Genomic DNA, 17,320 nt, shown 5'->3' with positions numbered 1-17,320 from the left:
TGTTTAAATGCAAAACAAATTATATCATTGACAACAACTATTTGTTGCTAATAAGCTATGGGAGTGGCACATACACAAAAAAATTCATACCTGACAGGCGAGGCATTTCTTTTCCTAAAGTTTTAGGAGTTGGATCCAGCGGGTGTGGATGCAAGTACTATTTCTGAAAAAGAAAACGAGCAAAAGCCAAGGAAAATTCTTAGAGCTAAACATTAACATTGGACGTCACTTTGTGAGGGGGTCGTTTTAGATGGATGATGAGTCCTGTATAGTGTAACAAGTATTTAACAGGTTTAAATTACACACGGGCATTACATTTAACTTTAAGAAAATTACAGAACAAGAGTCTGATACAACCTGTCAAGTGGGACACCTGGCTTTTACTGAAGTAATTCTGTGGCTACTCACCAGAGGGAACCCCTGTTGTCACAGTTAGTCGAACAGTTTATGTTTAAGAATTGGTTATAGTGATAATTTAAGTCATAATATTTGTAGTAACGTAAGTCATAATATCTGTTCATTCAGTATATTGGTTAATGTTTATTTAATGTCAGCTTAGTAGCTGGGACATTGGTATATAGCACAAGATTTTTGATAGAATTTATTTTGCATGAGAATGTTAGGCATTGTTTCCAAAAATGCTGTTGACGACCTTCAGTTTAAGAAATTTTCTTGATTTTCTTTTAGGAACGGACCATATCAAAATATTTGTTTTAGATGAAGCAGATGAAATGCTTTCACGAGGATTTAAGGATCAAATTTATGATGTATTTAGGACTTTAAATTCAAATATTCAAGTAAGTGTTCTATAATTTTGTTTTAATATTGAATCTGAATTTGTGCTTTAATGTTGAAGAGAATTAATGAGATACCAATTGTAACTGTGCAAATTTTTAAATTTATTATCATAATTGCATCATTTTTGCAAATTGCAAAAATTTCCACTCCTCTTTTTTTCAAAAAGAAAATGAAAACTAAATTTAAAAAAAAAAAAAAAATTAAAAAAAAGTAGTTTTTTAAAGCGTTTTGTGAGTTGTCCCCCCCCCCAAATGCAGGAACGTTTAAAATTTTAATCACACTGTTTCTTTCTTTCTTTCTTTTTTTTAATTGCATGCATATGTATATGTATTGCTGATATTTAGGGTTTTTTAATTTAAATTTTGATTTCTTGTAATTTAAAAATATTCACCAAGTATCTTCAAAACTAATTTTAATTTCAAATGTAGTTTGTAAGCTTAATGATTTCGTCTGTCCTTTTTTGTGTAAAAACATTTGCAAATGAAATAAAGTGTAATAGGTGAAAGCCAAATAAGAGCTACTGATATAGATACAGCCTACTGATATAGATATAAAAAGAAAAAAAGAATAAACAAAGTGAGTAAAATCATAAGGTATTTCTCCGGCCTTCTTAACGTGCCTTCGTGGTGTAGTGGTTCTGCGTGCTGGGCCGGTATTCCAGAGGTCCGTGGTTCGATTCCCAGCGAAGGCAGTTGCTAATTTTTCATCTTGCCTGCTTCCAAAAATACCTAATGTCTGTACAGTGGCGCAGAACTAAAAGAGTGTTATATGATGATTTTCCTCTTCCAGGATTTGGTGATTGGGTCCCCTAAAATCCCAGTCGCCCTTTAAAAGGGGGAGTATATAACGTATTTCTCCCGCCTTCGTGATGTAGTGCTTCTGCACGCTGGGCTGGTACTTCAGAGGTCCGTGGTTCGATTCCCGGAGAAGGCGGTTGCTAATTTTTCATCTTGCCTGCTTCCAAAAATGCTTAATGTCTCTACAAAATTACCAAAAGGAAAATTATCTCAGACATATTGAAATCAACATGAAATATAGTTTTGTTTCTTTTTCAAAGAAAATGTGAAATAATTTTGTAAAAATTGTAATAGAAATAAAATAAATTAAAACTAGAGCATAAATCAAACAGCAAGTGGGTTGTGACATACAGCGAAATAATGAATGTATATTAAAGTAAATGATTACAATATATATATATATATATATTAAAATGTGACTAATTTTTTGTTCATGTTTTTTAATATTTTCATTCCAATTAAAGAAATTTTAAACTGTTTAGGAATTCAAACTATAAGTTTATAACTCTTATTTAAAGGTTATCTTGCTGTCTGCTACTATGCCAATAGATGTCCTGGAGGTAACTAAGAAATTTATGAGGGAACCTGTTCGTATTCTGGTAAAGAAAGAAGAATTAACATTGGAAGGTATAAAGCAGTTCTACATATCAGTTGAAAGAGAGGTGTGTTTTTTTTTTCTTTTAATTTTTATTAAACTATGCAAGTGTGGGTCTTTTTTTTTTTTTTTGAAAAGTTTATTAACTTTGTTTTGATAAATTTTCATTGTGCGCAATGAAGTATGTTGGGTCAGAAAACTCAAAAGTTTTACTAACCCTCTAGTTGAGTGTCTCAAACTGGTGGCTCCCTGGAACGATATGTGTGATCTGCGAATATATTTCCCATTAATGAGCATTATTATGACATTAATTTTTATGGCAAGGATCTGAAGAAATTTTTCAAAACGGTCATATTTCAATAATTTTGAGCCCAGTTTTTCATTATTTTCATTACCATTAAAGATGAACGTGAGTAACGTGAGTAGGCCCACCAACGGCTGAGCGGTAAAGTCGCTGAACACTGGTAGTTCGGTCTGAGGTTCGAATCCTGTGAACGGGCTGGCTGCGTGGGTGTTTTTGTGGTTTTCCCCATGTGCAATGTGTATACGAGCCAGTTTCCCTTAGAAAGTCCTCCACGAAGGCGTTCCTTCCTCTTAGGCAGATAGCCCTAGTGTGCTTTGCCATAATTAAATACACCAACACATCTTAATCTTCTAAATTGGATACGGCTTATTATTTTTTGCAGACTGTTAGAGCAATTTTATAAAAATTAAGCTTGAACTTTCGATTATGTCAAAAAGAGTTTCTGATTCTGGAGCAGCCAAAGGATATACAAAGCGAAAGCATGTTTTGATGTCCATCAAACAAAATGTGGAATTGCTGCAGAAAATGAATAAAGGCATAAAAAAAGTGACAGAGAGGTTAGTGAAAACAAAAAAATTTCGATTGGCAAGTTAGTCGGTATTCTCGGCACAGCAGTTACACTACTTGAACAGTGGAACTTTGTAACTGAACAAGAAATTATGTCTGTTTATAGAATTAAAGAGAAAGTATTAGCACAAAAAACGAAGCAACTTAAACAAGTTACATTGAAAGAAATGTTTAATAAAGTAAACAAGTAAATATTAAGCTTTTTTTTTTTTTTTGAAACCCTTTAAATTATAATTGCTCTTTATTTCATATATTACGGTTTTGTATTTTTTATTATATAATTTCTGCATGCCATCTTACCAGATTTAAATTGATGATCTATAATCCGGAATCCCCGAAGTACCGATGAGTCCGGGTTAAAGACTTTGTACTGTATATTGTCTCAATACAGGCAAAGTTCTTGCAAAATTTGTAAATTTAATTGAAGAACTGAAAAATTATACTAGTACCCCAAATCAAAATTTTTCTGAACTAATGGGCTTTCACAGGCTAGTGGATTTAGGTTTTCTCACAGACATAATTGAGCAACCGAATTATTTAAATTTTGAGCTGCAATAAAAAAATAAACAAATTGCTTTAATGATAGGATCTCTCTAATGTTGTAAAGCTAAACTGGTTGTGTGGCTATCACTTCTGCTGCTAAAGTCACTTGTTCATTTCCCAAGTATGAAAAAAGGGTAAGCAAAACTGAAATCAGCTTTTCTTCATTTGTCATCAACATTTAGTTACTTCAAGACCAGTTTGTAAAAATATTTCAACAATTTAACATTATTGAGCCAATGGCCATCTTTTTCAACAGTCCTTTTACTTGCTAAATTAATGTAAGCTACATACATTGCAGAATTTATTCAGCAAGAACAGAAGAACTATAGCTAAAAATTTTGGATCATCAAAATGACGTTGTCAAGTCCAGTGTATCAGATGAGAACTTTTAGAGAGAGCATCATACATGACATTATTCCCCCCCCTACATACCAGAGTGAATCATTGTTTTTAACAATAAATAATGCAAAATCTAAACACGGATCTTAATTTTTGTGTGGACATCTTGTTTGTTTAGGATCAGGAATATCATCACACTCTCCTAGTTTTAAAGTAGTGGCGAATGAAATGCAATGTTGACTATGACTTTTAAGAATGATACCTTTTATAAAGAATTTTCTACTATCTAATGATAAACCAAGAATTTATAAATTCTTATCTGTATTATTTAATAATTATTTATTTTATGCAAAAATACAAACAGTAATTTTATATTTAATTAAAATTATATTTTTGAATCATTTTCTGTATGTTATGTGTATTGTTAGTTATGTCAATGTATAAATTTATCTTGATAAAATAAATGTGCCCTGCATCCCACTGGTATTGTAAAATGTGCTCTAAGGTACAAAAAGGCTGGGGATCCCTGCTGTACATGATTGTTGTCTTCAACAGCCATAAGCTTGTGTTGCTTACTATGTATCTTGCATTGAATTAATTGTTCAATTCCAGACTGTTTGTACTATTTTGAAATTTATTTTAAACATTGCAGCGAGTTGTATTAATATGCAAACTTTATTAATCTTATTTGTTGTTATTTATATCGGTTTATGATGAAAAATAATGTGAAATGTTTGGCTTATCCTTTATTTTACAAATTTCTGAGAAGTATTGACTTTAGTAGCTAGTTTGCTTATGCGATAAAACAGATAATTATTGTGTTTTAGGACTGGAAACTGGACACTCTTTGTGATTTATATGAAACTCTGACTATTACTCAAGCTGTAATATTTTGCAACACTCGACGGAAAGTAGACTGGTTAATGGAGAAAATGCACAGTCGGGATTTTACAGTCTCAGCCTTAGTAAGACTTTCATCTTATTATTTAAAATGTAGGTTGCATGTTATGTCATAACATAAAATTGGCACAAGCTGTACAGCTTGGTTATATTAAACACATTGCAACTCTAATTAGCAGGTAAAACAGTATTTTATATAATTGATTTCAACTTGATTTTTAAAATTAGCTTTTAACACCATTTAAATCACTTTATTAGAACACATTTAACTAATTATCTGATGTGATGTTACATTAAGTTTCTTCACTTTTAAGGTATGGTAGTATTTTGCATATTTATTTCTCATAGACTTGTAATTATTTATTTTATTTTCAATTTGTTTTAAATACATGAACTCCTATACAAATTGAGAACTGTGAATTTCTGTACCACATTTCATCTTTTTACTGCTTATATTTTAACTTTGGTATCTTGTTGCATTTTTATGCATGTACAGATTTCTTTTAAACTTTCCAAGCATTATTCTTCTGTTATCTGGTATTTTTCCTGCTTTTTTAATTTTCGCTTTATACTTCACAGGCAGATTTTTTTATGGTGAAAATCTCATTTCGTGAATTGCAGTATTGGGCAAATGACATCACTTGAATTATGTGGTGTATTGCTGAAATTTTGAATAAGTGGGATACTCATGAATCAAGGGCTGCTATATATATGTTCATTATTTTTATTATGTTTGTGTATATAGAAGTGTAAGTATAATAAGTAGATTCTAGTAAGTGGGAAAAATTTTTATTTTTCAAGAAATGCTGAAAAGTGCAGTGAGGCAAATTTTATTTATACCGACTCCTCATAAACTGAAAAAAAGCTTAGTAAGGTTTACTATACTTAAACCGGATTTTTTTAAATTGATAATCTCTTAAAACTTAGTTGTACCTTTTTTATTTTTATTATTTTTTTAATATTTAGGTCTCAAATTGGAAATTTCTTTTCAGAGTATTTTTATTATGTTCTATAAATATCACAAAATTGTTGGTAAAATTTGCTTATGTTATTGGATTTGAAAAACTTCATTTTATTGGATTAGAAAGGAGTAAAAAGTAATTTTACATTTATTTTTTGCGTCTATAGCATGGTGACATGGACCAAAAGGAGAGAGATGTTATTATGCGAGAATTTCGTTCTGGATCTAGTCGAGTGCTCATAACAACTGATCTTCTAGCAAGAGGCATCGATGTGCAGCAGGTTTCTTTAGTCATAAATTATGATTTACCAACAAATAGAGAAAATTACATTCACAGGTAATGTAAAATTTTGGTTGCATTATAATATTGTAGAAATAAAAAACTTTAGGTACTTAGGTATTAATGCAACCACCTTGGCACAGTTTGGCGATTTTTTAAGAAGTAAAGGTGATTTGGTGAATTTTCAGATTGCAACTTACGATGGATATGATTATCTAAAGAACTGTTTTTGCCAACTTCTATTAAAGTGGTTGCGATGATACTAAGTACCGAACTTTATACACATATTATTATGCAGTTGATGATATTTGTAGATAGATTCATTGCTCAATAATATGCCTTTACTTTTTTTAGATGTTAATTTTTTGTTTTAAGAAAGTTTCAGCTTAAAAAAAAAGTGTTTCTGAATTGAAGATGAGTTTAGACATAAACATGAATATAATGAACGATGTCAAATGCAGTTTATATATATATATATAATTAAACATAAAGCTTCCAAAATTAAAAATAAAATGTAATTGGAATCAACACAAGGCAATTCACTATTAATAGTTAAAACTGTGGATAAAATGTCAAACATTGTAACTAAACATAATCAGAATTTAATATAATTCATCAGTAGAATAAACCTGAAAAGTAAAAAAGCAAATTGGTAAAGAAATAAAACTACAAATTAATATCCTTTGTCTGAAACCCTAATTCAGAACTCATTAGGGGAAAATGAATTAAAGTTTCATAAAAGTCGATTAATGTGTCTCGACTTAAGAACTGTCGTTTTAGATGCAAGTCTCCTATATATATATTTCTGTCATTTAATGTAATAAATAAGACTGGTTAAATTTTTACATCTTTATAAAAAAATAAAAATTATTTCATCATATTTTGTAGAAGTTTTGTATGAAAGTGTTTGGTAGCTCTTAAGGATTATTTCATTATGCTTCCTCAGAGAGACTGCTGTTTGGTCATGGAAATTAAAAGTTGCATTGTAGTAGGAACCCTTTGATTACTTATTTTAATAATCATCAGATTTTATTTATCATTAGAAAAGAATTCATTATTATTTTAAGGAATAATCTAATCTATTGTATATAATGCAAAACAAACTCATAACTGAATTTTAGTGTTCATGCCATTGAAAAGCTTCTTTTTTTTTTTTTTTTTTTAACAAAGTTGTTTGATGTGTTTTCAAGGATTTGTATTTTACCAAAAGTATTATTTTTGCAGGATTGGAAGAGGAGGCCGTTTCGGTCGCAAAGGTGTAGCTATTAACTTTGTCACTGAAGACGACAAACGAACCTTGCGTGATATTGAGCAGTTCTACAATACCCAAATTGAGGAAATGCCTATGAATGTTGCGGACCTCATCTAAGGAAACATGTCTCCTAAAGCTTTGTGCTGTAAAGACATTTACCAAAATGAACTATAAGAATTTTTCAGGTCTTTATTTCGAAGAACTTGAATGATTACTTTTCAAAATAAGAATCATGCCTTTACTATGCATGGTTTTTAAAAAGTGACTAATAGCTGTAAAAACTGTTTTAATTACAGCATTTTTTTGATATAGTGCATCAGATTTGGAGGTGACTTTTATATACAAACATATAAAAACTTCCATGTATAGTGTAATCTGCTGTGTTTTATTCTGATATGTACTGAGTGCCTCTTTGTTGAACAAAAATCTATAACTAGATTTTTAATTCTTTGCTGTTTTTTTTTTTCTGGCCACCCCTTTTAATAGATTATGCATATCTAAAATATTTATAATTTTGCAGTGATTAATAGCATTATTTTTCTCGTCTAAAGTTGGTAATCAAGTTCATGTGGAAAGTGGGCATTGCTAAAAAGGATTATAATCAGAACTTAAGAGTGCTCACTTATTTTACTCAAACACTGCATAGTTTTATGGTGGACTATTATGAATATACCATGCCTTGCATATACCCATCAAGTAAACAAGCAAACTAAAATTAAAATTTTATTGAATATTTATATTATATAAAATTATTTTGTTTGCTGTAATTCCTGGTAACATGATTGCTAATATATTAGCAACTTCTATTGCTAATATATTAGCAATTAGATGTTCAATCCAGCTGCCAGCAGCACTCATTAAGTTCATTATTTGGCTTCTGCACCAAAATAGCATTGACAAAATTTTGCTTTTGACATCTGGCCATTACTATCTGCCCATTTTGTATCTAATTCTTTCCTTCTCTTTTTAGCCTTCAAATAGTTTTCACTATTATGTTTATAAAAACATTATTTTCTCTTTTTTGAATTATGTCTTGTATCACATAAAGCTGTAAGCTTTGTGTGCTATAATATTAAGACTGCAATTTACAAAAATGTATTCCCTCTCCATCCTGGTGGAAATATGTGCATTGAAGGGAAATGCAAATCTGTATGATTTTCTTTACAGTGTTGTACTGTAAAGAACTACATACTTTACAGTATTGTCTTTCCTTCTCTTTTTGGCTTTCAAATATATTGCATAAGAGAGATTTTTATGAATGACATTAAATTGTACTTTTCTTTTGAAATTTTAGGGAAAAATGTGTTCTGAAAAGTTATAAATTTTGAGAAGTCATTATTTATTTAGTGTGCTCAATGCTGAAATGCTTTTGCATTTTTGAAGTTTTTATAACATATATGTATCAGTGATAAATAAAATTCAAGACAATATAGTAAATTATATATATAATATTTAAAGACTTCATGAATTTTTTTTTAAAAAATGAAACAACATTAAAAGAATTAATAATACTAGTAAAAAGTGCTACTTGCTTTGGATTAGAAACTAAGGGCTTCTCAAAACAAAATATTGTAGGTTGGCGTGCTAATGTTAGTAAGTTAGAAGTTTTTACAGACTACCTCTGTACTTTATTAACAAGAATCAAAATGAATGACTTGTTCAAATTCTTCTTTTATTGCTGTTTCCTACAGGGTAGCCTTAAAAGGTATTCTATTTTATCTCCACTTTCACAGCATTTGCATTTTGTTTCTTATTTGCAGCACCCTGTATTGCCAACTAATAAGAATGGGCAGTAAAAATGGCCATTATATAATCCATAGTAAAAAGAAGAGTTAATGTTATATTATACAATTAAATGAATTTAGATTTCAACCTCGATTTTTCATGCTTATATTTAAAGTATATTTGCTTTGAAGGTTCTAAATAGTTGTGCCGAGTTTGATGAAATCATTAAGTCCAAGATCATGTACCTCCTTTGCTTAAGTAAATAATTTGGAAAAATCCTTTTGTGGTACTTAATATTAAGTGACATGAAGGAATATGAAAATTTTTCATACACTTGAAATATCTGGATCGTATAATATTTGAATTCGTTTAATTTTTCAAAATATAATTTTTGTTTCACTCATTAATCAGTTTAAAGATTATTGAATTAATATACTCAAATTTTGTCAATTTGAATTACATATACATTTGTATAATGATGTGTAATACTTATAATAAATATTGATAGTATCTTTTGTATTCAGTATATTTTTAATCAGTTTTTGAATATTTGAAAAAATAACTTGTATAATATATTGTTTATGAAAAATTTTATTTTCAACTCAATGAAAATGTAAGAAAGCAGAAGTGTATTGTTAATTTAAATTGGAAAAAAATGAGTCTTTTTAATTTTTAAATACTTGTGAAAATTTTTTAAGCATATATTTGTAAAAAGGGAAAAATAATGAAAGTGAGTGTAATTCTAAGTATCTTTTCTCCCTTCTCCAGTTTGTTAATTAAAAACCATGTATTTTTTTAAATGAGGTGAAAACGTTCTAGTATTCAGATTAAAAAAAATTGTGTATTTGAATGTCTAAAATATAAAAAAGTTGAAAGCCCCGTTAAAAATTTAAAAATTTTAATAAATAACTGATTAGAAATTTGTAGTTATTTTGTGAATAATGATTTGTTGCTCAAAAATTGTATGAAGCCTATATAAGCTTGTTTTTGAATTGCTTTGTTGTAGCTCAAATCTTCTGTAACTCATGCAATATGAGGATAAAATTTATTAGTATTGTCATTTGTGCAGGAACTATCCAAATGCAAATTGTATGTTACAGGTTACAAAGTTTTTTTGGGGAGGGGGATGGTGATGGTTATTTTTGTGTGTGCATTCATTATGAAATAAATAAAAGTGTCATGATTGTTATCTGCATTGCAAGATCAGTTTTTTTTTTTTTTTTTTTTTTTTTTTAAGTTCGGCATTTTCCATGGTTTCTGAATTAAGAATTTTGGTATTCATTAGTTAAGCTTTGCTTATTAACAGTACTTATTACCTGTGGTGTGATGATGTAACATTTATATTTTCTAGAATATTAGAAATTATATAGATATAATGGATAGCATCCTCTTACATGTGATGTGCTTATTTTTTATATAGATAAATGTTATTAAAGTAAAATATATTTCAAGTTCTTTTTATGAGTGTATTAATTTTTACCTAATTTAATTTTAAAAAATTCACCTTAACAGTATCCAAATTTTCACTTAAAACTTCTATCAGTATAATTCTGGATTTAGTTGAAATATCTTGTTATTAAATCATTTTAATAAAATGCATATTTAAAGCTTCTTATGTGTTGTAAATTTTTTTTTGCAATCATCTTATAAGATTTTTTGTAAAACCGCTATCTTTTAATTAAACATTAAATTGCTTATAAAATATTCAATTGTTGCAATTTAAAATCATGCTTTATTCCAGCTAAAAAATGAAAATTTTTTACAGAATACAAAGTTTATTTGTTGTCTTGAAGTATCCCTTTCTTGTTCATTTCTTTTGTGTGTATTATTTCTTGTACATTTTCTTTGTGTGTATTGTTGTGTATTTGTGTTATTGTGTAACCATTGTTTATTTTTTAAATATAAGTCTAGATTATGAATGTTTAAAATAATATATTAGAGGTTAATGGAAGCTAAAAAGTTTACATGGCATTTCTTTAAAAATTCAGAATAGCGCAAAAATATTTTGAAGTATTTTTTTTTTTTTTTTTTACTTTTATCCAACACAATTTAATGATGCATATTCTGTATTAATAATTTACTCTTATATTATTATATATGATAGCACTGTAATATTCAAATATTAATGGCATGTCTATAGCATGGGTCATTTATTCATAAGGTTTGATTGTACTATGATATTCAGTGTATTATGATCTTTTTAGTACTAAAATGTTATGTTCTAATTTCTCCTATCAATATTTTAATATATCTGTAAATATCTGATGCTATTTATGTGCAGACTGTTGTGATTCTAATCTATTAGTCGAATTGGAAGCCCATTTTTATGTATAAAGTGAATAAATATATTTCAAAATATAGTAATAATCTGAAAGCTATGCAACAGTATTTTCAGATTTTATAGTCTTTAATTAGAAAATAATTTGATATGAATTTTTTCATTAAATAAATGAGCGAACAATTGATTTCAATTAAATCAAGCATTGTGCTTTGTATAATACGTTTATAAATTCTTATCACCACAGTAAGAATGGGTATTATTCCTCATGCAATGCTAATACCATAGCAATGCTGTTTTAGTAAGCCTTTTGTGTAGTTATCTAATTTGGAACAGAGCATCTGCTGTGTGAAATAAAGTGTAATACAAAATAATAGTATCTGCTGTGAGCTTTTTGTGTCTTCCAGAGGTTTAAAAAAAAAAAAAAAAAAAAATTAGCCAATGCATCAGTATTGTTTATTCATATTTAAACTGTACTGCAAGCATGGTTGCATGTGGATATTCTTAAAAAAAACTGCTTGTTTGTTCATCAATGCATTGTGTTACCTAGTATTTAAGCCACTCATTAAGATATTTAAAATGGAAGTAATTTTAGAAGATAGTAAGATCAAAAAGCCCTGCTACTTTCTTTAAATTTTTTGTTTCAAAGTAAACTGTGTTCGTTGTGCCTTGTAAAATGCAGCTGCTATTATATTTATGTAAAACTGAAAAATAATTTTGTGTTTAAAGAAAATTTCCATTTTTTTGTATGATATAATGATTAGATTTTGATACATGCAAAAATTACTGTGCAATTCCGGATATTATTTGCTCGTCTTTAGAATATAAGAAAATTCTTCCATTTATTACTGAAGTTAAAAATAGTGCTCACATTGAATTATATTGAGGTTAACATAACAAGCAGTAATGTCAGTACACATTAGATCTAAATCTTTCCATCTCTCTTTTAAAAAAAGAAAGGGAATAAATGTAGATAAATATAATGTGATATGAAAATCTTAGCACTTTTTTTTTAATTATAAGACTAATGAATGTCTAAAATTTTCAATTTTCTTAATTACCAGAAGTGCTTCAATGGAAGATAATCTATTTCATAGCAATAATTAAAAGTGCTTATTTTGTAGTTTACGATGGTGGTTTAAAGGATTTTGTAAATTATTGTTAAAAAAGGCTTTTCAGATTTCTTATTGGGATTAGGATTCCTCAACTATGGTTATGTGAACATTATTTGGTTGACACAAGAGAATATAATTAGGAAAAAAAAAAAAAAAAAACTATTAAATCTGTTAGAAAAATTAAATATCTTTAATTTAAGGAAATAATTTACGAAGTAGGTTTTATGAACCTGAACTTTACAAAAAAGATTTCCATTTCAGAAAAGCTATGGTAAATTTGAAAGTTTTCAATGAAAGTTGGCTAAGAAATTATTTAAAATGTGTTACTGATATTGGGCACAAGAGGAGGGAAGCAGAATTTATCCATTTTATTAGGCATGAGACAGCATTTGATTCAAATGTTCATTAAATTCATTGAGGGTGGAAAACATTTTGGCCTGCATTTTAGATTGAAAGTATGCTATTGAAGAATACATAGAGAAAAATTTGTTACCTTATATGCTTGATCAGATATTTGCTGTAGGAGGGGGAAATTCTACAGGTCATATAAGGATATTACTTATTTCCCTAGCAATGAAAACTAATAGGAATTTTTATAATGGTGCCTCTGCCCAGGGTTCCTACTACTAAGTCAGGAGACATTTTTATCTGTACATAAAAAATATATATATATAGAGAGAGAGAGAGCTAAATACAGTAACAGTACAGATAAAAATGTACAGATCAATTTTTCAGATAGTAAAAAGTTCATGTTTTAAATATTAATGACAAAAGAATTTAAACATTTGACATTTTTAAAAAGAAGTAAATGACGAGTTTTATATTTTTTGTTTTTCTTGTAAAAATATTTTACCCACCTCATATCAGATATAGTTTTACGAACTGATAGCTCTCATTTCCACTTGTTAACTAGGCATTGTTCATCTTTCTGTTTAGAATTTTAATATTCTTTCATTTGCGTCAAATAAAATGTAAGGTAAATTAGATTTTTATAATGCTGTTAGTTATTTCATTCAAATGCTAAAGTTACTCAGGTAATCACATTTAATTTGATAGCTAATTCATTGCATTTGATCAGGGAAATTATTTAAAGGTTTGGTCACGGAAAATCATAGAAATAATAAGTTCTGTTTTAAATCTAAATGGGTACAGACATGTGAGAAATTACAGGAAGCAAAATCTGAAATGTTTCTTCTTTTCACCATCCCCAAATACTGATGGCTTCCAATGCAAATGATATCCTTTCTCTAAACAAATGAAAGGATGTCTAGAAGAGTTATTCTTTATCTGAAAATCTATGGGATTATTATTATTATTTATTTGTTACACTATGTAGATAAAGTATATGCAGGCCCCCTTTTCATTTCTGTATAAATTGTTTCAAAGAAAAAGGTTGAGAAAAATCTGGTTTGAATAATCAGCATCCTTTTGCAAATTTCCAAAAAGTATACGTAAGAGTAATTATCTTTTTAGAAACAAAGTAAACATTGTGATATAAATAAATCTGACTGTTTGCTCATTTGGCATTAAATTGAAATTTAAACTTACATTTAAGAAATTTTTAAAAATCTTGATAACTTTAAGTAAACTGTTACATATATATATATATGTATATACAGGTAAATTCTCCCATAACACGGTAGATAGTTTCCTAGAAAATGCCGTGTTGTATGAGACCCAGAGGTAGTACAAAAAGGGGGATTAAGTTCCGAAAACTTATTAAAAACAAATATTATTTTTAATTATACATAAACAACTTAATTTTTATTAAAATATATATATGTACAACACAAAAGAAAAATATTACCTATTTTAATTTAACACAACTTTAGTTTAATAAATTTCTTCGTTGTCATTGCTCAGTATAATCAACAGAGAACGTTTTTTTGGTGGAATGAGACCGCTTTCAATTTCAGAATTTCTTTCTTCATTTAAATGGCATTTTCTTCCCTCTTTCAAAAACTTGTAATTTTACCTAGTTTACTAGTTCTTACCGGGTCATTTTAAATTTCTTGTTGTAGAGCTAGACAGTTTTGCAGCTCCCTTTTGAATTTTTGGCTTATTTCAGCAGAAGGGTCTGCACTCGAGAAAAATAACTCGAGATTTTCAGCTAAGCATAGGCCTTCTTTTAATTTTTTAATGTTAAATTATTAACTTCACAATCTTCATCAGTGATAGTGTCCTCAGAATCGATTTGATTTACAGCTTCGGATGTCATTTCTATCAAATCGTCGTCAATTTCTTCTTCCGCTAATAAATCTTGAACGTCCTCAATAGCCATGTTCACAAAACCTTCACCTCTGATTGATTTAGCAAGTTCTAATATGCCACCAATTTCATTTTCTGACGATTCACGCACATTTCTATTCCAACTGAAGAGGGCCATATCTTCTAACATGCATTTAATGTTGATATTTTCGTTTCTTTCAGTGACAAAAATACGATGTCGATTCAGTTCTTGATTGAAAATGTCTTCCAAGGTTCCATTACATCAATAGATTTTGAATCGGTTACATCTAAAATCTACTGTAAGCTCTTCTTATGTAATATGTTTTTAAAGGTTTAAATAATACCTTGATCTAATGGTTGGAGAAACGAAGTAATGTTAGATGGTAGGAACAGCATTTTGACATTGAAAGGATTCAAAACTTGTGGGTGACATGGAGCATTATCTAATAGTAACAAGCGTCTTGAAGCTCAAATTTTTCTGCCTTAAATAACGTTTAGCATCTGGCACAAAACAATTTTAAAACCAATCTTTAAATATGTTCCCAGCTACCCAAGCTCTTGGATTTGCTTTCCAATATGCTGGTAAGGTGTTTTTATTTACACCTTTTACACACACATTTTATTTTATTTACCATGAGGATTTAAAGATCTATAAACTAACAATGATTTTGTTATAAAGTCTAAAGTCATACTGCACAAAAATAGCATTAGACAATTTTTAGACACCTTAAATCAGGATGCAGTTTTTTTCTTTTTTCGATATAAATGTTCTGGGCATCTTTGTTCCACCAAAGCCCAGTTTTGTTGGCATTGAAAACTTGAACTGCTGTCTTCTATAATATTTTGAAATTTTTCAGGAAACGTCCTAGCAGCTTCATAACCAGCCGATGGAGATTTTCCTTGAATTCTTATGCTATGAATTGCAAAATGCTTTTTGAAATTTTTGAACCAACCTTTACTTACCAGAAAATCTGGGTTGGCAGAGGGTCTCCATGTTATTTGAGGTGCTTGAAATATTTTTGTTTAATGATATTACCATCTAAAGAATTTCTTTTTGACAGCTATCATCAATCCAAATGCTGAGTGCCTTTTTCATCTTCTCGATTATTGATGCCCCTGGGGGCGAACTGCACGTTTTGTGGATGTCTAAGATCCTATAGCAACTGCACTTCTTATTTCTTTTTCATTTTTCTTAATAGTCCGGACTGTTTCTTCATTCCACTTAAAACTTTTTCCAATTTAAGATGCCTTTTCTCCTTTTAAAAAACGGTCAAATTTTGTATCCGTATTTCTAAAAAAAAGAATTTCCTCTTAATTTTTTTTTTTTTTTTTTTACCTTTATCGGACATGTTTGAGAACTGAAATTTAAAATTTAATGTCTTAAAGACGAAAAAGTTATTCTTTAACACACCGTGGCTCGACGCAGACTGCCGACCAGCAGAGTGAGATACTTTTGTTTTCAGGCCATGGAGACGAGGATTCAAATTTTGGATGCCAAACTTTCAGGTTGTGCATTTTAGAGCACTTATTATGACCTTATGGTTTTCACCTTCTGCGAAAGTGAGGTTTCTTCATTTATGTGGGGGCATTTGTTCATACAGGTCATCTGAAGACATTTGTTCTAACGGCTACCGGATCTTGGAAGACAACTGGCAGAACTTACGAAACAAGGATTCTTATGTATTAAATGACTATGTGAATGCACAATATGGAAAAACTTTGAGCGGAGTTAAAATTCTTCCAATTGCTTGGGCAATTTTCTTATCATGTTGGGCAAATTTTGAATCGTGTTATAGCGAAACCGTGTTACAGGATGTCGTGTTGTAGGAGGACTACCTGTATATAAATTTAGTTAAGTATAACAGTGAAAGAATTTTGAAAGTGTAAGTCTAAATTAGAATAAGAAATAATGCTTAAAAATTCTTTGAACAGAAAAATTAGATTTATAACTATTTATTTGCAATAAATATTAGTAATGTGTATCATTATCTGCTGTATATTTTATATATATTTGATTACATTCAGTTTTAGCAAAAGTTCAAATTTTCATGTATGCATTTCTAATAAATTGAAAGTTTTTATTATTTTTAAATTAAAGAGTTTGGATGTGTAATATAAATCCGGATTTAATTTATGTTCTTGAAATAAAATGTGAGGTTTGTAAGGGGGTGGTCAACAACTGTAAATGGAGGTTTTTTTAGTTTATAAGACAATAGTACAAATGCTTTGTATGTGTAATTAGATAACAGTGGAAAGCAGCACATCTGCATTGTAAAGTGCAGATGTGCTGCCTTTTCCACTGTTATCTAATTAAAAATATACATGCTCTGGATTATTTTATAAAATACTGATTGAAAAGTAGTGTAGAACGTGTAGTTATGCATTTGAAATTTGATTTGTACTTTGTATTTTGTTTTGATTAAAACTTTTTCCTTTATCATGTATATATGATTTAAACTTTTTAATTCTGTCCAAATATTCCTCATAAACATGATGAATATTTTTATTTTTGTTACAATTGTACTTTCTTCCTGAATTTTCTTTATAATGTGTTTCCTAAATTCTGCATTATGCCATGCCTTCCTAAGTAAATAGTTCTCAGTGCTTTGCCATAATAAATTTCTTCTTATCCTTGTG

At 29.0% G+C, this 17,320-nt stretch overlaps 1 protein-coding gene across 1 annotated transcript in view; it reads left to right on the top strand.

The window, feature by feature from the left end:
• The window catches only part of LOC118199888 (eukaryotic initiation factor 4A-I-like), a 53,035-nt gene extending 35,715 nt beyond the window's left edge, over positions 1–17,320 (top strand). Inside the window, exons 6-10 of the mRNA XM_035371752.2 lie at positions 688–797; positions 2,114–2,257; positions 4,771–4,908; positions 5,972–6,141; positions 7,309–17,320. Coding sequence (XP_035227643.1) covers positions 688–797; positions 2,114–2,257; positions 4,771–4,908; positions 5,972–6,141; positions 7,309–7,453 — 707 coding nt within the window. The 3' untranslated portion in view covers positions 7,454–17,320. The remainder of the gene's footprint in view (positions 1–687; positions 798–2,113; positions 2,258–4,770; positions 4,909–5,971; positions 6,142–7,308) is intronic.

This window comes from Stegodyphus dumicola, chromosome 7 (assembly GCF_044657685.1).
Source record: "Stegodyphus dumicola isolate Sdum_Otavi_A_Nest chromosome 7, ASM4465768v1".
NCBI classification, from domain to species: domain Eukaryota; kingdom Metazoa; phylum Arthropoda; class Arachnida; order Araneae; family Eresidae; genus Stegodyphus; species Stegodyphus dumicola.
The sequence above is the reverse complement of the archived record's forward strand: the minus strand, read 5'-3'. Positions and strand labels throughout refer to the sequence as shown.